At 53.4% G+C, this 20188-nt stretch overlaps 6 protein-coding genes across 6 annotated transcripts; 1 reads left to right on the top strand and 5 right to left on the bottom strand.

Moving 5' to 3' along the window:
* Positions 1 to 5033: 5033 nt before the first annotated feature.
* MIND_00631700 (uncharacterized protein) lies at positions 5034 to 6333 on the bottom strand (the record flags this gene model as incomplete). The annotated part of the gene is made up of 3 exons (XM_037363056.1): positions 5034 to 5348; positions 5400 to 6126; positions 6173 to 6333. 3 exons carry the CDS (start codon positions 6331 to 6333, stop codon positions 5034 to 5036), a joined length of 1203 nt encoding a protein of 400 aa, XP_037220977.1.
* A 242-nt stretch (positions 6334 to 6575) lies between these two features.
* Positions 6576 to 8595, bottom strand: MIND_00631600 (Alpha beta hydrolase fold family; the record flags this gene model as incomplete). The annotated part of the gene is made up of 7 exons (XM_037363055.1): positions 6576 to 6888; positions 6938 to 7051; positions 7104 to 7641; positions 7691 to 7720; positions 7765 to 8109; positions 8160 to 8445; positions 8500 to 8595. 7 exons carry the CDS (start codon positions 8593 to 8595, stop codon positions 6576 to 6578), a joined length of 1722 nt encoding a protein of 573 aa, XP_037220976.1.
* Positions 8596 to 10332: 1737 nt separating this feature from the next.
* On the top strand, positions 10333 to 11888 carry MIND_00631500 (Protein kinase domain-containing protein; the record flags this gene model as incomplete). The annotated part of the gene is made up of 7 exons (XM_037363054.1): positions 10333 to 10662; positions 10741 to 10782; positions 10834 to 11067; positions 11118 to 11156; positions 11212 to 11454; positions 11509 to 11568; positions 11625 to 11888. 7 exons carry the CDS (start codon positions 10333 to 10335, stop codon positions 11886 to 11888), a joined length of 1212 nt encoding a protein of 403 aa, XP_037220975.1.
* A 190-nt stretch (positions 11889 to 12078) lies between these two features.
* MIND_00631400 (AB hydrolase-1 domain-containing protein) lies at positions 12079 to 14353 on the bottom strand (the record flags this gene model as incomplete). Its single annotated transcript, XM_037363053.1, has 11 exons — positions 12079 to 12345; positions 12396 to 12456; positions 12506 to 12527; positions 12584 to 12675; positions 12728 to 13253; positions 13305 to 13352; positions 13398 to 13425; positions 13475 to 13517; positions 13570 to 13843; positions 13872 to 14181; positions 14237 to 14353. The coding sequence occupies 11 exons, from the start codon at positions 14351 to 14353 to the stop codon at positions 12079 to 12081; spliced, it is 1788 nt and encodes a 595-aa protein (XP_037220974.1).
* A 548-nt stretch (positions 14354 to 14901) lies between these two features.
* On the bottom strand, positions 14902 to 17328 carry MIND_00631300 (AB hydrolase-1 domain-containing protein; the record flags this gene model as incomplete). The annotated part of the gene is made up of 13 exons (XM_037363052.1): positions 14902 to 15168; positions 15219 to 15279; positions 15327 to 15348; positions 15395 to 15486; positions 15544 to 16075; positions 16126 to 16155; positions 16214 to 16241; positions 16291 to 16333; positions 16380 to 16653; positions 16705 to 16990; positions 17039 to 17123; positions 17175 to 17212; positions 17260 to 17328. The coding sequence occupies 13 exons, from the start codon at positions 17326 to 17328 to the stop codon at positions 14902 to 14904; spliced, it is 1827 nt and encodes a 608-aa protein (XP_037220973.1).
* A 640-nt stretch (positions 17329 to 17968) lies between these two features.
* Positions 17969 to 20098, bottom strand: MIND_00631200 (Alpha beta hydrolase fold family; the record flags this gene model as incomplete). Its single annotated transcript, XM_037363051.1, has 9 exons — positions 17969 to 18094; positions 18149 to 18291; positions 18342 to 18433; positions 18488 to 19004; positions 19137 to 19164; positions 19220 to 19262; positions 19319 to 19592; positions 19646 to 19931; positions 19982 to 20098. 9 exons carry the CDS (start codon positions 20096 to 20098, stop codon positions 17969 to 17971), a joined length of 1626 nt encoding a protein of 541 aa, XP_037220972.1.
* Between the last annotated feature and the right edge of the window lie 90 nt (positions 20099 to 20188).

Here is a 20188-nt window from a genome sequence, read left to right as displayed (position 1 = left end):
GCTGGTCTTCGGCCCCATCACCTCTATTTCGGTGTTCTGTTCGATCGTTCCCCTCCTCCTTCGTCTGGCGTCGCGAGGACGGCTCTCTTCAGGACGTTCGCCCTTTGTTTGGACAGCTGGGCCGTGGCCTCCTTGCGCACCTCCTCGCTGCCGACGCTGCTTCGCCCAGTGCTTCGTTTTTCCCCGTCTGTGGCGTTGGGGGTATGTCTCCCTCTCTGTGCGCTTTCGGCCGCGTGCTGACTGGCTCCGTTCAGCGCCTCATCCTTCACGCCTTGTCTTGCGCCGCTTCTGTCGGTCTCCCTTCCTTCGTCTCAGATCGATTCCTCGTCCCTAGCCCACGTGGCCGCTTTCGCGTGTTTCCCGAAGAGAACGTGGCTCGGCCCGATACGCTGGCCCGACTACTGGGTCCTCTCCCTCCATCTCTCGTGCCGCCGTTCCTTCATGCCGACCGGTGGTCGTCCTTCATCCGGGTGGTTTCTTTGCCCGATCCTCGGGAGGAGTTTGCCTTCTCGGGCGGCCCCTCGTTGGATGAGGCGGAAGCGGGTGTTTCGTTCAGCTTTCTCCCGTTGGCGGCCTGGTTGGATGATCAATTCCCGAGCACCGAGAGTGATCCGGAGGATTCCGAGTCGACGGCCCCGGTTATGAAACGCGTTCCCCCTACTCCGGTGGTTCGGGCGCGGTCTCCGTCTTCGATGGAGGTCGACGTGGAACGGGATGGTGCCCCGCCGGTTTCGACCCTACTTTTCCTACCTTCCGACTCGGGTTCGGATTCGGATGTGGAGGTGATCGCCGGCCCTCGTCGTTTGTCTTCGGTGGGGATCGACGCCTCTGAACACGAGTCGGCTACGGATGCCCTCGACCCTTCCTTCTCCCCGGCCGTGTCGCCTGCCCCGTTGCAACGGGATTTCGGCACCCCCTTGGCCCCTCGTCTTGAATCCACTGGACAGCTGGCGCTTTTCGAGGGGAGCCCCTCGTCAACCGGGAACAGTGATCCGATCCCTTTCCCCTCGCTGTGAGTATTGCATCGCCCACGATCGTTTGTGCACCGTGTGGGGCGTCCCAGATAGTTCTCCCCAGAAACTCCCTGGTCCCGTGCGTCGGGCTTGTGACGCGTGCAGCCCGCTCCATCGTGCTTGTCTGCGTTGGCGGTCTTTTGCAGATGCGTACAAGGCTCGCTCCGCGGCTCTGCACGATTTTTCCTTCGAGTTTTGGGAGGCGTCAGGTCGAGGATGGCGAGTTTGCGCTGCTACGTCCCGATCCCCGCTCCGCTGATCTAGTCGGGCTGTCCGCTTCGGTCCCGTACCGGTCCTTCTTGTTCTCCTATTTGCCCCGATCAAACGAGGATCGGTTCGGGGGAGCCCGACCCCGACGGTCGGGCCTCCTTCGGGCCGTCGTCGCCGCCCCGGTCGTCCTTTCGTCAGCGTCTTCTCGGGACTCCTCCCCGTCCCCGTGCGAAAACGAAGTTCGCACCCGCTCGCCGTCTCCCCCCACCATCGTCAAGTCGGCCCCCGCCGAGGCCCCGCCCCACTTTCCGCCGGCCGGCCTCCCCTGTCGCGGATCGCTCATTAGGAGAGGCATCGTCCCGGTCATCCGTTCCTGCCGGTGAGACCCACCCTCTTTCTTATCCCACCATGGGTTTCCAGGTGCCTTCGTTCCCTCGAGTCTCCCTGTGGTTCGGGAGGGGATGGGACTTGGATCGGGCCATTGCCGAGTCTCGCCGGTTGCATGGGGACCCGTCGGTACCCGCCGATCAGCGCTTGTCTCCGTTGGGCGTGCTGTTGCTGCAACAGTCGGCGGTTCATTCGGCCGACGGGGGCTTCCCGGATGCTCGGACCCGCGCACTCGCGGAGTTGTCGTCGATCGTTCCCTGGACGCGACCTCCGGTTGGTAAACTCGCTGGAGTCCCTGACCGCCTCGCGGGACGTCGCCGACGTGTGTGCCGCTATCTGGGCGCCATTCTTCTGGCTATCCACCGGTCCGAAGGAGAGAGGTCGGGATTCTGGGAAACGCCGGAGGGTTTAGAGCGTCGGGCCGCTGAACGAGAGGTATATGCGAATGTGTGCCGTCAGGACGGCCTGAGCTTCGACATGATGGATCTGGATTAGGCTTCGGCGGGTCGTTGGTCGTCTTTCGGCGACCTCGGCCGGAGTTCCCCGTCTACTGGGTCTCGGCGTTCGGGTATCCTCATCCTCTCGTCTGCTGTCGTCGTTCGCGCGCCCTGTCAAATCGGCCTTCTCTCGTAGGGCGCCCCCGTGGTGGTTCGGACCGTATCGTGTTTTTTTTTTTTTGTCTATGTATTTGACTTTTTTGTATTCCTTTTCGCTGTCTTGCAATCGATCGATTCATCTTGCGCTCGTTCGTTGTTGTGATGGAGGAAGAAAGAGATTTATTACTGGGGACAGAGGCCCCGCCACAGATTAAGTAGAGCAGATTACGAAAAGAGATAAGAGCGGCCCCCAGGGCTCTCGTGCGGAGGGAGGTGTGCCCCATTTCATCAGGCAGAGTGTGCCGGTGGCGCGGGGCGGTCCGAGACGATTCGGACCGGGGGTTCGGCCGTACGCGGGGAGGGGCGGTGAGTTGTTGAGGCGTCGGGCGCTTTGCGGCGGGCCCGGCGCCATGGGCCGGGCAAGCGTGTTCCATGTGCCGATGGTGCTCGTCCAGGGAGACCCGCCTAGGGGTACCCCACTTCAGGGCGGGCTCCTTTCTCCCGTAGAGGACGCGGTTAAAGACCACGGGTTGGGCTTCGAGAGTGCGCCCGTATAGGTAGGCAAGGGAGGCGATGACGATAGCCACGATCGTAGCCCACGCCGGGAGTGCGATAACGGTGGTAGCGTCCATTCTGTTGCGGGTGTAGGGGGATCGCTTAGATTCTGTCAGACTGCGGGTCGGGCCGTGCAAGGACTTCTCCTAAGAACGCGCCCGGAACAGAACAGACGAATAGTCGGGCCCGCAAGTATGGCGGGCGGGGTAGATCGAAACCGAAAGGGCCCGTGAACTCGGTCCCTTGCCGTAGTCGGTGGTCGAAGGTTCGAATCGGGTCGTGTCGGGCCCGATGAGTCGATAGCGTCTCCTCGCACGGAGTAAGGTAGTTCTTCAGACGATCTAAGCGATAGAGTACAGGGTACACTATCGCGCATTATATACGCTGGCCCGCAAAGGGGGTGATCGGACACCCTGGCCTCTCCTCCTCCTCCTCGCTCCCGTTCCTGGCCGCAGAGGGGACGATCGCACATCCCTTGCGGGCCAGGCGCTACTCCTGACCTCCTAGCACTCCTCCCCATTCCCCTGGTGTCGAAGTTGGGCTCGGCGACGGCTCGACGCGCGTCGTTCTCGGTCACGTGCTTCCCACGTGTGCGTTCCTCCTACTGGGGCGCATGTTCCCCGTCGTCACGTGCTGCGTGTTGCGGGCCCGCAATGGCCCGACACCAGCGCCGGAGCGGACGGGCCGGGTCTTATCCGTGACAGTTCCTATGCCTTTAAATGAACTTTCATATAAAGTTGTATTGCTTCTTGCATCATGATGATATGTTGATGCTATCAAAGACTGTGACAAGTTTAGTCACTTCACCAAAAAAACTGGGTTTCACTGCATTCAAAGGTATAAAATGGCATTTAACATGGAAGATCTACATATGAAAGGCCTCCTAAGGCCTCCTAAGTACCTCTTGAAGCATCCCTACACCAAACACAAAAGTTTTTTTTCTAGGCTCTGGACCCCCCCCTGCCCCATAGCCGTGATAGGCATCTTGCGCCCCCCTTGTCCGCCCGGGTCACTTGTTTGGTAGCACCCGGGCACTTGTGACGCTGTGGTTCGAGGGGCTTACGCAGGGCGGAAGGGAAGAGAAATGATGTAGATGAGAGATCAGACAACCATTGGAATCCAATGGTTGTCAGCGAGCTGACCCGTAACCTACGGCGGGGAGGGAGCAGGGGTGCATACTCAGGCAGTCGGGACGGGGCCGCGAGAAGGGAAAGAGGCGAGACGAAGACGAGACACAAGAAGAATGAGGACTTGGTTAAGATTGCTGCTGCGTGACTTTGGTCACGACTGATGTTACAAGACATGTGACTACTTGTGACTACTTGAGATCATGTGAGTGATTCTATCTGATAATGCCCGATAACGCTTGCGACGGTTCTGAGTCGTCTCGCTGGTAGTATACCCGTCACAGCACTTGTTTGGTTGTACCCGGGGCGGCGGGTGAGAAACCGCCCGGGCCGCTTGTTTGGTTGTGCCCGGGCAGACGCAAGGGAGCGCCCGGGGGGGACAGCTTGGGTCCCCCTGGGCTCTCGTTTGTCTGTGGCGGGGTGGATTCTCCCTGGGCCCTGGCTGGTGCTTGGTGGTTCACCCGTCACTGGTGTACTTCAAGTTGCACTGAGGGGTAGGTAGACGTCATCTGTACTATGTACAGACCTTGTATGTTTGTTTGTTTGTTTGTAATACATAGTGTAGGAGTAGTTACAATGTAAGTTACGTAATCATTTACTTTTCAAAGCAAATTGTGCATTCTGTTGAATTGCTTTGAGATCTAAGTAATGTTTATGATTGTCTTGTCTTGTCAGTGAAATGTTATATGCCCTCGAGGTAGAACACTATCATGATGTGTAACAGGGGCAGACAGCAAATATACCCCCATGGAAGCCTATGGCTCCCCCCAGGGAATGCCATGCATACACCAGGTGACGACCCCAGTTACCCCGTGCAATGGTGTTCGGGTGCATGGTGCGCTCGAGGGAAGGTGCATGCGACAGGCCTGTCTCATGGCCGATGGCCCATCACCAGATCAAGCGGTATTCTGCACGAATCACCAAATCCTGCAACAGTTGAAGAGCAACCAGAGGATGGTACTCAACAATAACCTGAAATGCGACAAGAAGCACGAGCATCCCGTGACAGGAGGATGTTGGTCTGGACCTCGACATGAATGGCTGGCGGGATCCGCAAGAACTTGAACAGTTCAAGTTTGAGAATGAGCAGAGCCGCACACAGTTGAAACAATATGAGAAAGTGCCTAGTAGTTGAGGAATAAGTGCTATTCAAGCTTATCGAACAACCACCATCCAGCCTGCGGCTTCACGACGTCGTTCTCTCCGGTCATCGATACCTCTTTGCTCCCGCTCGAGTCAACCCGCATGCCGATGATACCCGCACACATGGACGCCTTCATTGGCACCCCATTGTCCAGCAACATAACATCGACTTCCGCATAACACGGCGGGATGTAGTTCGCTTCCACCGTATGATAGCCCGTGTCGTCAAAAAGCACCCACTCCGGATCGTAGTTGGTGTATGTCTCCCAGAACTCGCGAGGAGTGAGTGTTTCCGGAGGGACGGCTGATTCGACATTCTACAGCCAGGAGGTCAGTGGAGAGATCGTCGGTCACATTGCAACACGGACTCGTTTGAATTTGGGTCCAATCCACCGCCCTTTCTGGTCAAAAACACAAAACGCGTTGAGCCATCCGCTGTAGACTGACGGGCCGCTTCCGCCGGGCCAGAAATGCGCGACCTGCTGCCAGAATTGGATGTTGCCGTGCTCGGATGGGTCGTCGAAAGTGAGGACAAAGCGTCTCAGGACGGGGACGAGCAGATGGTACCATGCGATAGTGTGGAGACCATACTCTTTGAGCTTCTCCGCCCTGATGAGCAACTTCTCCCAATCTGCCTTTTCCCCCTTGAGCGTGACTTGTGGTATACCGCATGCGATGGCGGAGAAGGTATATGTGAAGTAGGCCTTGAGGGTCGCCATCAGCACAATCGAGCTCACAGTCACATCCAGCTCCGTCGTCGTCGTGAAATCCGGGATCGCCCACTTACGCAACTCCGGGTCAACGACGTTCTTCTCGATCAGGCCCGCCATCGCCCGCGCGAACACGCCAAAGTCGGCGAACGAATCGCTCTCGACTTCAAGGTTCTTCTGGCCGTCATGAGCGACGAAGTTGGCGCGAAGCAGCTCGGCGTTGGCGTTGACAAAGAAGTTGAATTGGGTGACGATGGCGAGCCACACGTCGTCAGGCCGCAGGACCAGCGCGTGGTGGCGGTTGTAGGCGGTTGCGATGGTGTGGAAGAAGCCATTTGGCTGAGGGATGACGTTGACTACTCTCGCGGCTGGTGTCTTGGGCAGTCTGTATTGCCTTCAGCTGAATCGAGAGGAAACAAGAAATATCATACAAGTCTGGCTCAGAGAACGACGTCCCACGAAGATCTCCAGCGGTCTTGTACTGCGGCGCGCAAGCTTTCTCGAGGATTTGGCGGGGAGAAAGTCCAGTCGCAGCGTCACCGAGGGGAACGGATTCTGCATGATGAGATGCGACGTTGAAAGTAACGGGCATGGAGGAAATTTAACAGCAATTTCGCTTTTAAAGCATCTACGCCAGGGGCGAGTCGGTGCCGTCGTTAACCAGGAAACATCGGCTCCGCGATGACGGTCCTTAGAAAGTTTGCCATGTGATTCTAAATGATCACGTTTACACTGAGGTATTTGAACGGACCTCATTACAGCGAGGAGAACTAACAGTACTTAGGTACGTATGTTATATGAGAAGTAACGACAGGAAAGTCCACCACATTCGCATCACCATCTCGCAATTATAGGCCGAAGAACATCCCCAATGCTCTTCAACACTTGCAATGTGTCCTGGTCCTCTTTGCTTAGCTGCACCCGCGTCTTGGCCGCAGTAACCGGACCCGAACCATCCGGTGGTCCTCCACCAAATATCTGCGCATCAACAGGGCATGTGGTATCAGGGGGCGGAAGGGTCCCGTTGGTCATATATGCTTTGAAGTAGCCAAAAGTGCAGAGCGATGGTGCTGTTGTAGATGTATGCCCCGGTGAGTCCTGCACGAGCAGCGCAGAGCCCAGGAAGTTAGCACGTGTCTTTTGTGCGCTATTCAAGTGGGTGAGATTCGATCCGAGTAGTGTTAAAACTGTAGTACCTCTGCTTGGGGGTGACCGGGTCGGCGGTGTTAGCCACGAATAACAGAGGGAAGCTCGTTTTGATATTAGACACAGGCCACTTAAATCGGTTCTGGCGATGTATCTTCCATCCGCTATACACGGAAAATGAGGGAAAGTTTCGAATGAAAACGACACGAGACACACCTGCAGGTAATTCGGCCACTCCCCACCAAAAACTCAGCAAACTGCGACAGCTTGGCTGCATTCCGGTAGTACGCGTCAAGTTGCTCCAGCGAATCCTTGACTTCAACTGCATCTCCACATTGCACACCAAATGTTGCTGCAAGTGGATTCCCAGTCGGCTGGGTACCGTCTGGAGCCGGAGCGCCACATGTGAACTGTGGTTGCGCAAGAATCGCAAACAAAGATGTACCATTGCCCTTCTCCAGATCTGCGAGAGCTTGGGCAAGGGGTGGAAAGAATACATATGGCGCATATAGGGCCTGGAAGAGCGTTTGGCGAAGACGGGAATAATCGACAAGCCCATAACCCCCTGGAGTAATCACGGGTACGGGTTGTGCAAGGATGGTGTTGGTTAGCGTTGTCAGGCGATTGGAGAGGTCTTGGGCTGTGCTGGATGTGCTAGGAGAAAAGGGGCACAAGGAAGGACCAGCAGCAGCACAGGAAGTGAAAAATGAGTCGAGGGTCGCATCGGTAGCCGAGGCTTGAATAGTCAAGTTCGCTATGAAGAAGGTTAGAATGAAATGGTGCGAGTAAATTGTCAAGTTTACCTTGATACCACCCATCTGCATCCAAAACGCCTGACAAAGTTGTAGAGAAACAAAGCGGTTTTACTGTAACTCACCATCCAAAATCATCCGTTCTATCTTGTCTGGGAAAAGAGCGGCAAACGTTGCCCCAAGCACGCTTCCATAACTGATCCCATAGTATCGCACTTTCTTGAAGCCCAACTTCTGGTTGATCAAGTGCATATCCCGTGCGGCGTTGTCCGTGGTAAGGTACTTGAGAATGCCTGTCGAATCGTGCTGGGCGGCAAGCTGTCCTTGAACCTGCGACAGCCCCCAAAAACGCGCGACTGCAGTCGAGTCTGACGATGCGTTGAGAGATTGAGATGGGTTGCCTGCATTCCAAAGGGCAGTTTCGGCAGCTGAAGCAAAGAAGTCGGTAGTTGGCGTAGAGAACCCGATACCTATCCCAATCGTCAATCAATTATCAAAAAAAAAGAGTCGTTAGACGCACCCCTTGGATCGAAGCTCACATAGTCAAACTCTGCGCCAAACACACTGGTGAAAAACGGACCAACACCCAGTAGACTCTGTACACCGCTCGCCCCAGGTCCTCCAGGATTGAAGAATACGGGCCCACGATATGTCGGGTCTGTCGGTGGGACAGAGGCAGGTAAACGCATTACAGCAATTGTGGCAGAGCCGAGTTTTGGTGTGGTATAGTCGAGAGGCACAGAAATACGCGCACATTGGAAGTGGTCGTTGCAGGGCACCCAAGTGATGTCAGAGCTGGCTTTTAACTAGCAGGAAAGGGAGTCAGCATGATCCCAAAGAACGAAAGAACAGAAGCGCACTTGTGACCAATCGAATGTGTTCTGCGGCTGCCCTGGACCCTGCGCCGCGCAAACGTGAGCCCCCGCCAGAAGGAGAGCGGGGAGAAGAGAAAGCATAGTAGCGCTGTTGAATGCGGCCTCCTCGACGGTGGACGCGTTTTAACCTGGTACCATCCTGAGTTTAGGTAACGTCAGCTGAGCGCATGCCCATGCGACGGCTCGGGGATCGCTGCCGCGGGAGGAGGTGTGGGAATGCCGCCTGAGGGAAAAGTTTTCAAAAACAGTCATAACTTGGAAAGGGGCGACATTCGAGCTTGGAAAGCATAGAAAGCTACAATGATTGAAAGTGGGATTTGAAGCGCGCCTCTGGTGTGGATAAAATCCGATAGTGGGAGAGGCCTGAGAGGGAAGAGGCAGGAAACGCTGACTCAGGCAACTGATCGGCAATCACTGCTGATCGGCAATCATGAGCCACGCCACACGTGATAGCTTTGATTTACCCCAGCTTGGCACCACTGTGCGTCTGTCGTTGGTCTCTTGTCTCTCTGATTCTGTGATTTGGATGAGGTCGGGAGTTTCAAGTTAGTATACTTACCTGCACGAAAGTGTAGGTTCGGTGCTTGTCCGCCGACGCCACGTGTGTGGTCGGACACCAACGACCGACCGATTTTCACAAATTCTCACGGATCACAATTTTACCGTTCACTCCTGAGCTTTTTGCTGAGGCCCTGAGGGTTCTTCCAAAAGATGAAGACCTTGGATGTGCAGAGTTGACAAGCATATGCCCAGTGTTAAACGCCAGCCAGTGCGAGCCTTCTGATAAACTAAATCTATGAACTGGGTCCCGGGCCGCCTGCCGACTTGTATGGAATACGCCGACATAGGCCGCGGCCACGAGGAGTGAATTCAATCGTGTTAGCTATCCTTTATCGCGTTCCCTTGAGTGTGTATTGCTAGCGTTGCCCGCCGCCTTCGCGGGGAACGGCGGTGCCTTATCCATGTTCACATTAAACTGAATCCCATGCGAATCGGCGATTCTCTGCGTGGCAATGTATACTCGGCCGGTGGGATAGGGTATCATGACCCACAACATCAACCGCATTACGAACACTCGTTGGCTGCTCCTACCACATTTGCCATTGAAGTTTGTGCTGCCTTTCTGAGCAACGTTTAAAAATCAAAGGGTTGTGAATCGCGCGATTGTGTTGACGTATACTGCAGGTGAGCAACGCAAACTGTCGACGTTGTAAACACCGGGAGGCCCTCAAATGCTGCGTGGAGACGCTTCCGAGATAAACAGCTCCAAGCTGTCAAGTGTGGGGAAGTGTGAAGTGCCTTCCATTTCAGCCAAATTTACCACGGACAGCGGCCGGGGCCTACATTACTTGTTATCAATGCGGTGGAAAGCAAGGGTCTGAAGCATATCCGAGTCGTTGTTTGCGACTTCAAACCAGTATACATCTGAATTCCCGCAGACGGAGAAGTAAGTACCCTGAGTAAAAATCCCCAAGGAGATCATGATCGGAGCGAATCGGCCATCGTTCCGACCGGTGACGTGCGAGGTTTCGTAACCCGCCACGCTGCTGTTGCGCAGGCTTATCTCTCGCCACGTTTCCCCCTCAGCTCTGCATTCATTCTTCAAGCATATATCAACCGCAGAACCGTAGAATGAACTACTACGCTCAAGAAAAGACAGTGCTCCAACGGCCTTCTTCGTATTTTCGTCTCCGGCCCGGCCTCGGCGTGGCATTTTTGCGAGTCAACTCGGCATTCGCCGAGCACACAATTGCGGTCCGCGCGTTGACTTTAAATACCCGTTAGCAGCGCCGCGGCAAGCGACCTTTCCCTCTCGACATGACTCTTGACCTTTACCCCCACTCCCCCCTTCCGGCCTACCTCGAGCCTTGGGAGCTGCTCGATGCCGACCCGCGAACAGCCCACCTTGTTGACACGCCTTGGCGTTACTTCGAACGGTATCTTGCGACACGCGGATACTATCTCTGCTGGCGATATTATTCTCGGACGGAGCCAGAGACAGCTTTTCGCGGGGGGGCCTTCCACTACCCCATAGCCAGCAACCCATTCCGACCAAGGCTAGGGGAAGCTTTCGTGAACCTGTGCGACATGGACGAGAGCGCCCATAGACGGGGGGGTATCCATCAAACAACGGGCTGGATGACGCAGGTACGTATTTGTTGCCTTTGTTGCTCCAAGTTTCGAGCAAGCAAAACTGACTGGCGCTAATTTTCCTCGGTGATTCAGGCCGCCACACTAAAAATGGCGTATGACGCACAGGACCGTGTCGTACGTGCTGTCTGTGTTCGCTTACTGTCCGCTGAGCAACACAAACAACAGTGTGCCCTTAAAGCCCTTCACAACACACGCTCTCGAACTGAAATCGACATTATGACCTTCCTGAACTCGCCCAAACTTCGCCATGACCCGGCCAACCATACAATTCCCATGCTGGATCAGCTGGCCACCAAAGAATGGACGTTTATTGCGATGCCGTATTGGCCGCGCTCCGTTCAAGCTTGCATTCCGTGGGAGGTGGACGACTATTTTGAGCGACTTGAGCAAGCATTAGAGGTGAGCGAATATATACTCAAGTATGGACCTATAATGCTCACTCATGGCAGGGTCTTGCATTTATGCATCGACACGGTGTTGTTCATCGTGTGCGTCAATTCGCGCTTCGAATTGATTTGGGTGCCTAACCGTGCTATTATGTAGGATATTTCCCCGACCAATATGCTCCTTAACTTTCATACGCCATCCGGCATTCGTGATGTCTACACTCCCCTTACTCGACGCAACATCAAGCTGTCATTCATCGACTTTGGCTGTGCCGCGCGGTTCCCCGCAGGACCAGGGTCAAACCATCTGGACTGGACAGGGTCCGGGTACTGTGGAACGGGCGAGCATATTGCGCCAGAAGTGGGAAAAGATCGCCGGTACAGACTAACGCCAGTCGATGTGAGTATTCTTGTGTCATTACTTTCTTGCTCAGCGATCTGACCCATTCTACAGGTATATGCTCTTGGCTCCGTCTTTATTCGCGCCCTCAGCTGGGAGCAGCTCCAGTGTGCTGTAAGTTCCCGCTACTGTTCTTGGCCACCAATTGCCACTCACGCGCACTGATGCAGACTTTCGGAAACCCTTCTTCGCTTCCAGTCGCCGCCCACCAACTGCTCACCGCCGTCCCAAAATCACAGGGATTCGGTTACCTCGCCCTCTTGGACCAGATGACCCACCTGGATCCGATGCGGCGACCCACAGCCCAAACGGCTTTGGAAATGTGCCGGGAAATGAGAGAGGCACTGGATGAAGACGTAAGATGGGCTCCTGTTGGTGGATACCGCTGCAATATTTTCGATGATGGACGATCAGATCCTCGAGATCGCCGATAATATATGCTGGCCCCTTGGTATTTCAACCCCCAAGCACTAGTGGACATCAGTCAACAAGTGAAGTACTGGGACGATTGCCATTGACATGTTCGGCCGCGGTAGTGCAACGGAATGGGTAGTCTATTCCTGTGGTCTGCCAAGTATACAACATAGAGTACCGATTACTATTCATAGATATACTACCGTTCCGCTAGAATATCTTGCGATTGAACCCTGGCCGTAACGCCTCCCGAGCCTTCTTGACTGCATCCCGCAGACCTTCGTTCTGTGCGACCGCAACCGCACGGGGCGACGTCCCTCCACCGGCCTGCCCATTAATAATGTTCGTATTAGAATTGTCTCCGAAGAGCGTTTCGTCGACAGAGCACGTTGTTCCCGGTGGAGGGAGGGTTCCGTTGATCATGTATTCGGCAAGGTAGCCTAACGTGCAGAAGGAAGTCGCGGCAAGCGAGGTATGCTGTTCGTATATTTGTTAGTTGAAAATGAAAGTTGTAGTAGTACACGTACTCCGGGCGAGTCTTGAGTAAGCAAAACCGAACCAGGGAAATTTGCAAGGGTCTTAAGAGCCCTACGAAATAAGATTGGCACGAAGAATATCAGTAGACTAGTGAGCTTACCCCGCCTTGGGTGTCACTGGATCTGGATAGCAAAATGTATGGCATGCAATCGATGGGAATCCGATAATGGTAACTCACCAGCTGTGTTCGACACAAACAAAATCGGAGCGCTCGTATTTGCAGCTTTGGCTGGCCCTTTGAATCGATCTTCTCTATATACTTTCCACCCACTGGATGGATTATTAGTCAACTGAGCGAATAGAGGAAGAAAATAAATTAAACCTGCATGTAACCCGGCTCCTCCCGGTCAAGAACTCGGCGAATTGGGAAACTTTCGCTGCATTGGCGTAGAACGCCTTGAGCTCGTCTAACGTATCCGTTACCTCCACTGCATCGCCACACATGACTGCCACACCCACACCGGCCTCTGACTCCGCCAGGCTTGTATCGTCGCCGCATTGAAAAAGCGGTTGTGCCTGGGGTGCAAACAGCTTGGCGCCATTCCCATTTTCCAAGTCGACAAGTGCCTCCGCAAGAAGAGAAAACAAGTCGTAAGGTGTATATAAGACGTTGAAGATAGTCGCGCGGAGGAATGAGTAGTCGACCAGAGCGTAGCCCGCAGGTGTGACCACTGGAACCGGTTGTTTGCGGATGGCGTTGGTAAGGGCAGTCAATCTGTCGGAGATCTCCTGGGGTGTGCTAGATGACGAAGGGGCAAACGCGCAAGCAGAGGGACCTGCAGCAGCGCAACCGACGAAAAACGTATCCAATGCAGCATCAGTGGAGCTGGACTGAATAGTAAGGTTCGCTACAAAGCGGTTATTATCAACAACGTTGAGATTGAGAATGAGTTCCCTACCTTGGAACCAGCTGTCTACATCGAACCAGCTGTCTACATCGAGAACTCCTGGAATACTGTTAGTCAAGCATAAGGACCAAAGACATGGCCTACCATCCAATATCATCCGCTCAATTTTATCCTATTCTTCCGTCAATCGCCGTAGTTGCTCTCAAAAGTATTTTTCTCACCGGGAAAAGTGCGGCAAACGTTGCACCAAGTACGGTCCCGTACCTAAATTGGCATCGAATATAGATTGAAGCAATTGACAAAGGAAAGCACATACGAGACTCCATAATATTTCAGCTTGTCAAAGCCCATCTTCTGCGTTATCAGGAGCATATCTCTCGCAACGTTGTCCGTTGTGAGGTATTTCAGGATGCCCGAAGAATCTCTCGCGGCTGCAACCTGGCCCTGAATCTGCGCCTGTCCCCAGATCCGCGCAAGGGCTGTCGAGTCCGAGGACGCATTGAGTGAGAGCGGCAGCTCGCCGGCCGCCCACAGCGCAGTTTCGACTCCGGACTTGAAGAATGATACAGCTGGGGTAGAAACGCCGACGCCTTATGTGTTTGCGTGAGCAAGAAAAACCGATGAAGGGTGAGGAAGACTTGCCTCGCGGGTCAAAACTCACAAAATCGAAGTTTGGACCAATAATGCTCGCAAACTCTGGCGCGATCCCTGAGAGGCTCTGAACCCCGCTCCCGCCTGGGCCGCCAGGGTTGAACAGGATGGGCCCCCGATATGCCGGGTCAGTGGGAGCGACCTGGGCAGGAAAACGGATGACCGCGATGGCCGCGGTACCAGCGGAGGGCGAGGAGTAGTCCAGCGGGACAGACAGGCGGGCGCATTCGAAGCCAGTGTCACAAGGCACCCAAGAAAGATCCGTGCTGGGCTTGAGCTGAAAAAAAAAACGATGATTAATTTTGGGAGGAAATGGGTCGAGGAAGACTCACCTTGGCCCAATCAAATGTACTTTGCGCAGTAGAAACGCGGGCCGAGGCGAGTACAGCGACCAAAAACGCGTATTTGCGCGTCGACATGTCGGAGAACCTGGGCTTGGAGACTGCCATTTTACACTCCAAGCTTTGCTTTGGCGAAACGACCCGCACACTCTCGTCCAGTTTTTATCCGGTCCAAAATAGCTTCGGTAGGAGTCTACAGGCTGTTGGATCGACTTCTCGCTAGCTTCAAGATTGACGTTTCCTTGAGTGGAGGTCTAATACCTTCAACGCTGAGCAGGCGCTAGAAGTCGAGCGTCGCAGAGCTGCGGAGCGGGAAGGCGACACGACATGGCCATACATGACAAAAATGCTGTTGAAGTATTCGGAGAGGGTGGTCATGATTGACCATCAATTCGATTCAGAGACAATTCAATGACATTTGTGTAAAAGTCATCCTGATTTAGTCTACTTATGATGCCAAATTTAGCGATCAACGCAAACTGACCTCTGAATGCATGGAGTCTCATTCGAAGTACTCTCAAGGTATCGACAGTTAGTTTCATGGCCAACGAATATGCCAGTCAAGTATATGATCCGCGATCGAGTCAAGTACTAGCAGCCAACTGTACCGGGAACTTCAATCACCTCTATCGAAAACACTACCAAGTAATAGTCTGTCAGGTCCAGAATATCCCGCGGGTTGACACGGGCCGCAACGCCTTCCGTATACTCTTAACTGCCTGTTTGATGCTCTCCTCTTTCGCTTCAGCACGCGCTAATACCCTAGTTGCCACTCTTTGCGGAACGGTTCCAGTTGTGGAGTCCTCCCCAAAAAGGGTCTCGTCAACGGAGCATGTTGTTCCCGGCGGAGGCAGGGTACCGTTATTCATGTACGCTGAGATATAGCCGAGCGTACAGAAGGAGGTGGCGGCCAATGATGTGTGCTGTTGTACCGAGGTCAATCGTGCATCAGACAAGTGGCAGTTGCACTTACCCCAGGTGAATCTTGAGTCAGTATGGCCGAGCCCGGGAAGTCAGCGAGAGTGTTGAGACCTCTACAGTAGTTCAGATCGTGTTTGGACTAGAAATAATAATAAAATACCCGGCTTTAGAAGTGGCTGGATCTACACCAAGATCAATCCCAGTAACAAGCAAGGTTACACCACCTACCAGCAGTATTGGAAACAAAAAGAATCGGGAAGCTCGTATTCGCAACCCTTCCCGGCCATTTAAAGCGACCCTCTCTGTAAACCTTCCATCCACTGCCAATGAAAGGATGTTAGATCGTGCATGACCGTAATAGCTTTAGATCAGCATACCTGCACGTAACTCTCTGCCTGCCAACCAAGAACTCGGAAAACTGAGAGACCTTGTCAACACTGTGGTAAAATGCCACAAGTTGGTCGAACGTGTCCTTGATCTCCGCCCCATCGCTACAAGTCACAGCAATCTGTACATCGTTCGCGTTGTCCGCGTTGGACGGGCTATCACCACATTGGTATAACGGTTGAGTGAGGCCCGAAAAGGCATAGAGCGTTGTGCCGTTTCCCCTTTCCAGATCCGCAAGCGCTTGGGCGAGGATTGGGAACCGGTCGTACGGAGCATAAAGGGAGCTGAAGACCGTTTCGCGAAGAAGAGAATAATCGACAAGGCCGTAACCAGCCGACGTGACGACGGGAACGGGTTGCTTGCGGACATCATTGGTCAATGCTGTCAGTCTGTCGGAGATATCCTTTGGGGTGCCGGACGAAGAAGTGGCGAAGGCACAGCGGGAGGGACCAGCAGCAGCACAACTAGTGAAGAAAGTGCCCAAGGCAGCGTCAATGGAGGTCGATGCGATGGTTTCATTTGCTGCCAAGGGTGAATCATTATGTCACGCAATGCCAATATTGAATTCGCACTTTGGAACCAGCCCTCCATACCAATGACGCCTACAACGTAGTAATTAGAAGGAGTCAAAAGGATGAGGTTGGAAGGGGAATTTCTCACCATCAAGGATCATCCGCTCGATTTTATCCTAACGACATATATCAACCATTGAAATTCGATTATCTCTGGTCACTAACTGGAAACATTGCAGCAAATGTTGCACCGAGCGCAGTTCCGTAGCTAAACAGGTCATTAGTCTTCAACCCCATTAAGTATAACCACGTACGAAAATCCATAATACTGGAGTTTGTCATAACCCAGTTTCTGGTTTATCGACTGCATATCCCTTGCCACATTATCCGTGGTAAGATATTTGAGAATCCCTGTAGAGTCGCGCCGAGCCGCGAGCTGGCCTTGAACTTGAGCAAGTCCCCAAAGGCGGGAAAAAGCCGTCAAGTCTGAGCTCGCATTCAATGATGCCGGCCATGCAGCAGCGTTCCACAAGGCTGTTTCAGTTGTCGATCCGAGAAGAGAGACGGTAGGGGTGGAGAATAAAACGCCTGACCGTATAGTGAATCCGGGAAAAGACCTCAAGACAGGAAACTACTCACCACGAGGATCAAAACTGACGAAATCGAAGTTTGGACCCAAGACAGTAGAGAGTTGGGAAGCGATGCTGAGTAAAAATTGTACGCCACTCCCTCCAGGCCCGCCTGGATTGATTAAGATAGGTCCACGATACGCAGGATCGGTCGGGGAAACTTGAGCGCGAAACCGAATGACAGCAATAACAGCAGTTCCGGCAGAGGGAGAGGAATAATCGAAAGGAACGGAGAGGCGCGCACACTCGAAGCCAGAGTTGCAAGGCACCCAAGAAAGGTTGGTGCTGGGCTTAAGCTGGTATCGCGTCAGTTTTCCCTCGATTCGTAGTGAGCAAAAACTCACTTGAGACCAGTCAAATGTGTTTTGACCAGAAACAACCCGAACCGCAGAGAAGACGGTAGAAAGTAGCGCACATGTGCGTAACTCGCTGAAGAAGGTAAGCATATTTTGACACCGATAGTTTTTCTGCATTGCTCACAGAATGGTTCTCGTTTTTATAACGCGACGGCGCAGCGACTACTTGCCGTAACAAGCGCAAGCATACCACGGACTTTACTTCGTACCCACCGCGTCCCTGCTTTCCCATCATCGAGTTTCCTCTGTTGTACCCTGCCACGAGGTAGCTTGCGCATCGTTTCGTTGATGTCCGTCGGGCGCAGTGCAGTCGACTGCGGAGCGCGCAGCCGGAAGGCGATGTTACGCAACTAGCAGGCTCATACCCAGCCGTCGTCTCAGCGCTAGTCCGAGTCCATAGTTATTAGCTAAATCCGATAAAAATGATTTGAGGCCGAATACCGCCGAGGTGTGACGAGTGTGACGGTGAATTTGGGTTGCGCGCTGAGAGCAAGGCTGAGAGACGAGCGCACCCCCCCAAAACCGTCACATTTCTCACACCTTTTGATTTTACCCTAAAACTGATACTATTTTAGATTCAAATACCGCCTCTCGGATTAGCTCTGCAACGAGGGCTGGGTATGAGCCTGCGCAACTAGGCATTTATTGCTGAAACTTGGCTGGGAATGGTCGTCGTTTGCAACTGGGAGCTTTGGTTGGTGGGACATGGTTGGAGAGAAATCAAGCTAGGTAGTCAGGCATGACGTAACAACTTGAAGCTCAGGCTTTGGCGAACTTTATAAAAAGCAACAAACATGGGATTTATTAGTGAAGAGCACGATAACTGGCTAGGAAGGTTTAGCCAACTAGCTATTAGTATGTCAATGATTTCGCGGCTTTCCCTTCCGTATTGAAGCCCAAACACTCCCCAATCCTGAATTACTCCGTTCCAAAAAGTTCCTGGTCGACTGGACACACAGTTCCCGGATGCGGAAGCGTTCCATTCAGCATGTATGCCGCGAAAGCCCCAAGGGTGCACCGCGATGTTGCCGAAATTGATGTGTGCTACAAACATAGTTAAGACGACTTTGAGCGAGACATTGAGGCGAGCTCGCTCACCCCAGGACAATCTTGTGTAAGCAGGACAGAGCCAGGGAACTTCGAAATAGTCTTCAAGGCTCTGTGGGGGGGAGGACCAGGTGAGTTGCCGAGCACTTTATCGGCTACTATGTTAACGCACCCTGCTTTGGACGTTATCGGGTCTGTGCAAGAGAGAATAAGTCATCGATGAGAACACAGGAGGATGACATACCCGCTGTATTGGAGACAAACAAAATGGGGAAACTAGTCTTGACGACGGGGAGCGGTCCTTTGAAGCGGTCTTGACGATATACCTTCCATCCACTAGAAACTTATCGATCAGATTGGATGGTTTTTTTTAGTTGAGAGAAGCCAAACCTGCAGGTGACCCTCCTCATTCCGACCAAAAATTCTGCAAACTGCGAAACCTTGGCTGCCTTACGGTAGAATGTGCCCAACTCTTCCAGCGAATCATGCACCTCTGCGGCATCCCCACACCCAATAGCTACACCCGCGCCAGAGAAGTCTGGGTCGTTGTTACCACATTGAAACAGCGGCTCTGCTTCTATGGCAAACAGCGCTGCCCCATCTCCCTTCTCCAGATCGGCGAGAGCTTTTGCCAAAGTTGGAAATGTATCGAATGGACTGCTGATCGAGTCGTAGATGGCTGACCGGAGCAATGAATAATCGACCAGCCCATAGCCAGCCGGTGTCGCGACTGGAACGGGTTGTTTGCGGACTGCATTAGTGAGGGCGGTCAGTCGAGCGGCGAGTTGTTCTGGCGTGTTCTTCTTATTATTCGCAAATGGGCATGTAGACGGGCCGGCGGCGGCACAAGAAGTAAAAAACGTCTGCAGAGCAGCGTCTGCTGAAGATGCTTGAACGGATAGGTCCGCTAATCGTAGTTATGAGCAAGGGGTTGCAAGAGAAAGTAAAAACGTGCCTTGATACCAGCCATCAGCATCGATAACACCTAAAACAACATGCCCGCCGTCAATAACTTGAGAAGGAAAGCAACATGGTTTACCATCCAAGATCATTCGATCGACTTTATCCTTGAATCAAAATTTCTGTCAATAGCTGTGAGCAAGGGATACACGAAAAGCTAACCGGAAACAGCGCCGCAAAGGTCGCGCCAAGCACGCTCCCATATCTAATAGCCCACATTGAGCCCTTTATCAGGAGAAAAAAAAACGAAGAATGACACACGAGAGTCCATAATATTTCAGTTTCGGAAACCCCATTTGTTGGGTGATCACGAGCATATCGCGAGCAACGTTGTCCGTCGTCACATATTTAAGTATACCGGTCTTGTCGCGCTCAGCAGCCACCTCACCCTGGACCTGGGCGAGGCCCCAGCTCCGCACTAGGGCAGTGGAGTCGGAGGATGCGTTTAAGGAAGTGGGGAACGAGCCTGCATCCCACAAGGCTCGTTCTACCGGAGATCCAAAAAGCGAAACGGGAGGAGTGGAGACGCCAACACCTGAATAGCAGTGTTAGTGAGAGTTTTTTTACAGGGGAAAAAGTTGCACAAACCGCGCGGATCGAAACTAACAAAATCATACTGCGAACCAAAGAGAGCGGGGAATCTGGGAGCAAAAGCCACCAGAGCCTCGACACCAGTCCCTCCTGGGCCACCAGGGTTGAAAAGAATTGGCCCACGGTAGGCAGAACTGCTTGTGGACACATTGGCGGGGAGACGAACCACCGCAATGGCTGCCGTTCCGAGGGAGGGCGATGCATAGTCGAGAGGTACCTCAAGCCGTGCGCACTGGAAGATGGAGTTGCAAGGAACCCAACTCAAATTAGCGCTAGGTTTTAGCTAGGGAAATTTCATCAGACATTATAGAGGTTATGAGTGTTGAAGCGCACCGAGGACCAGTCAAAGGTATCAGTGGCATTCTGGGCGATGGCGGGAGAAACCAAGAACGAGGTGAGAAGAAGTGGAAGGAATAACATGGAAGTTTTTGGAGACGAGTTAGTGTTCATCGTTCTGCCTGCTGGTCTTTATAGTGGTCTGCGACGGGGTAAAAGTCAGAGGCTTACTATTTCTTTATCATGAAAGAAGACTGCGTCCCT

Source organism: Mycena indigotica (genome assembly GCF_014461135.1).
Source record: "Mycena indigotica strain 171206Taipei chromosome Unknown Mind.scaff0005, whole genome shotgun sequence".
Taxonomy (NCBI): domain Eukaryota; kingdom Fungi; phylum Basidiomycota; class Agaricomycetes; order Agaricales; family Mycenaceae; genus Mycena; species Mycena indigotica.
This window is presented reverse-complemented; position numbering and strand designations above follow the sequence as displayed.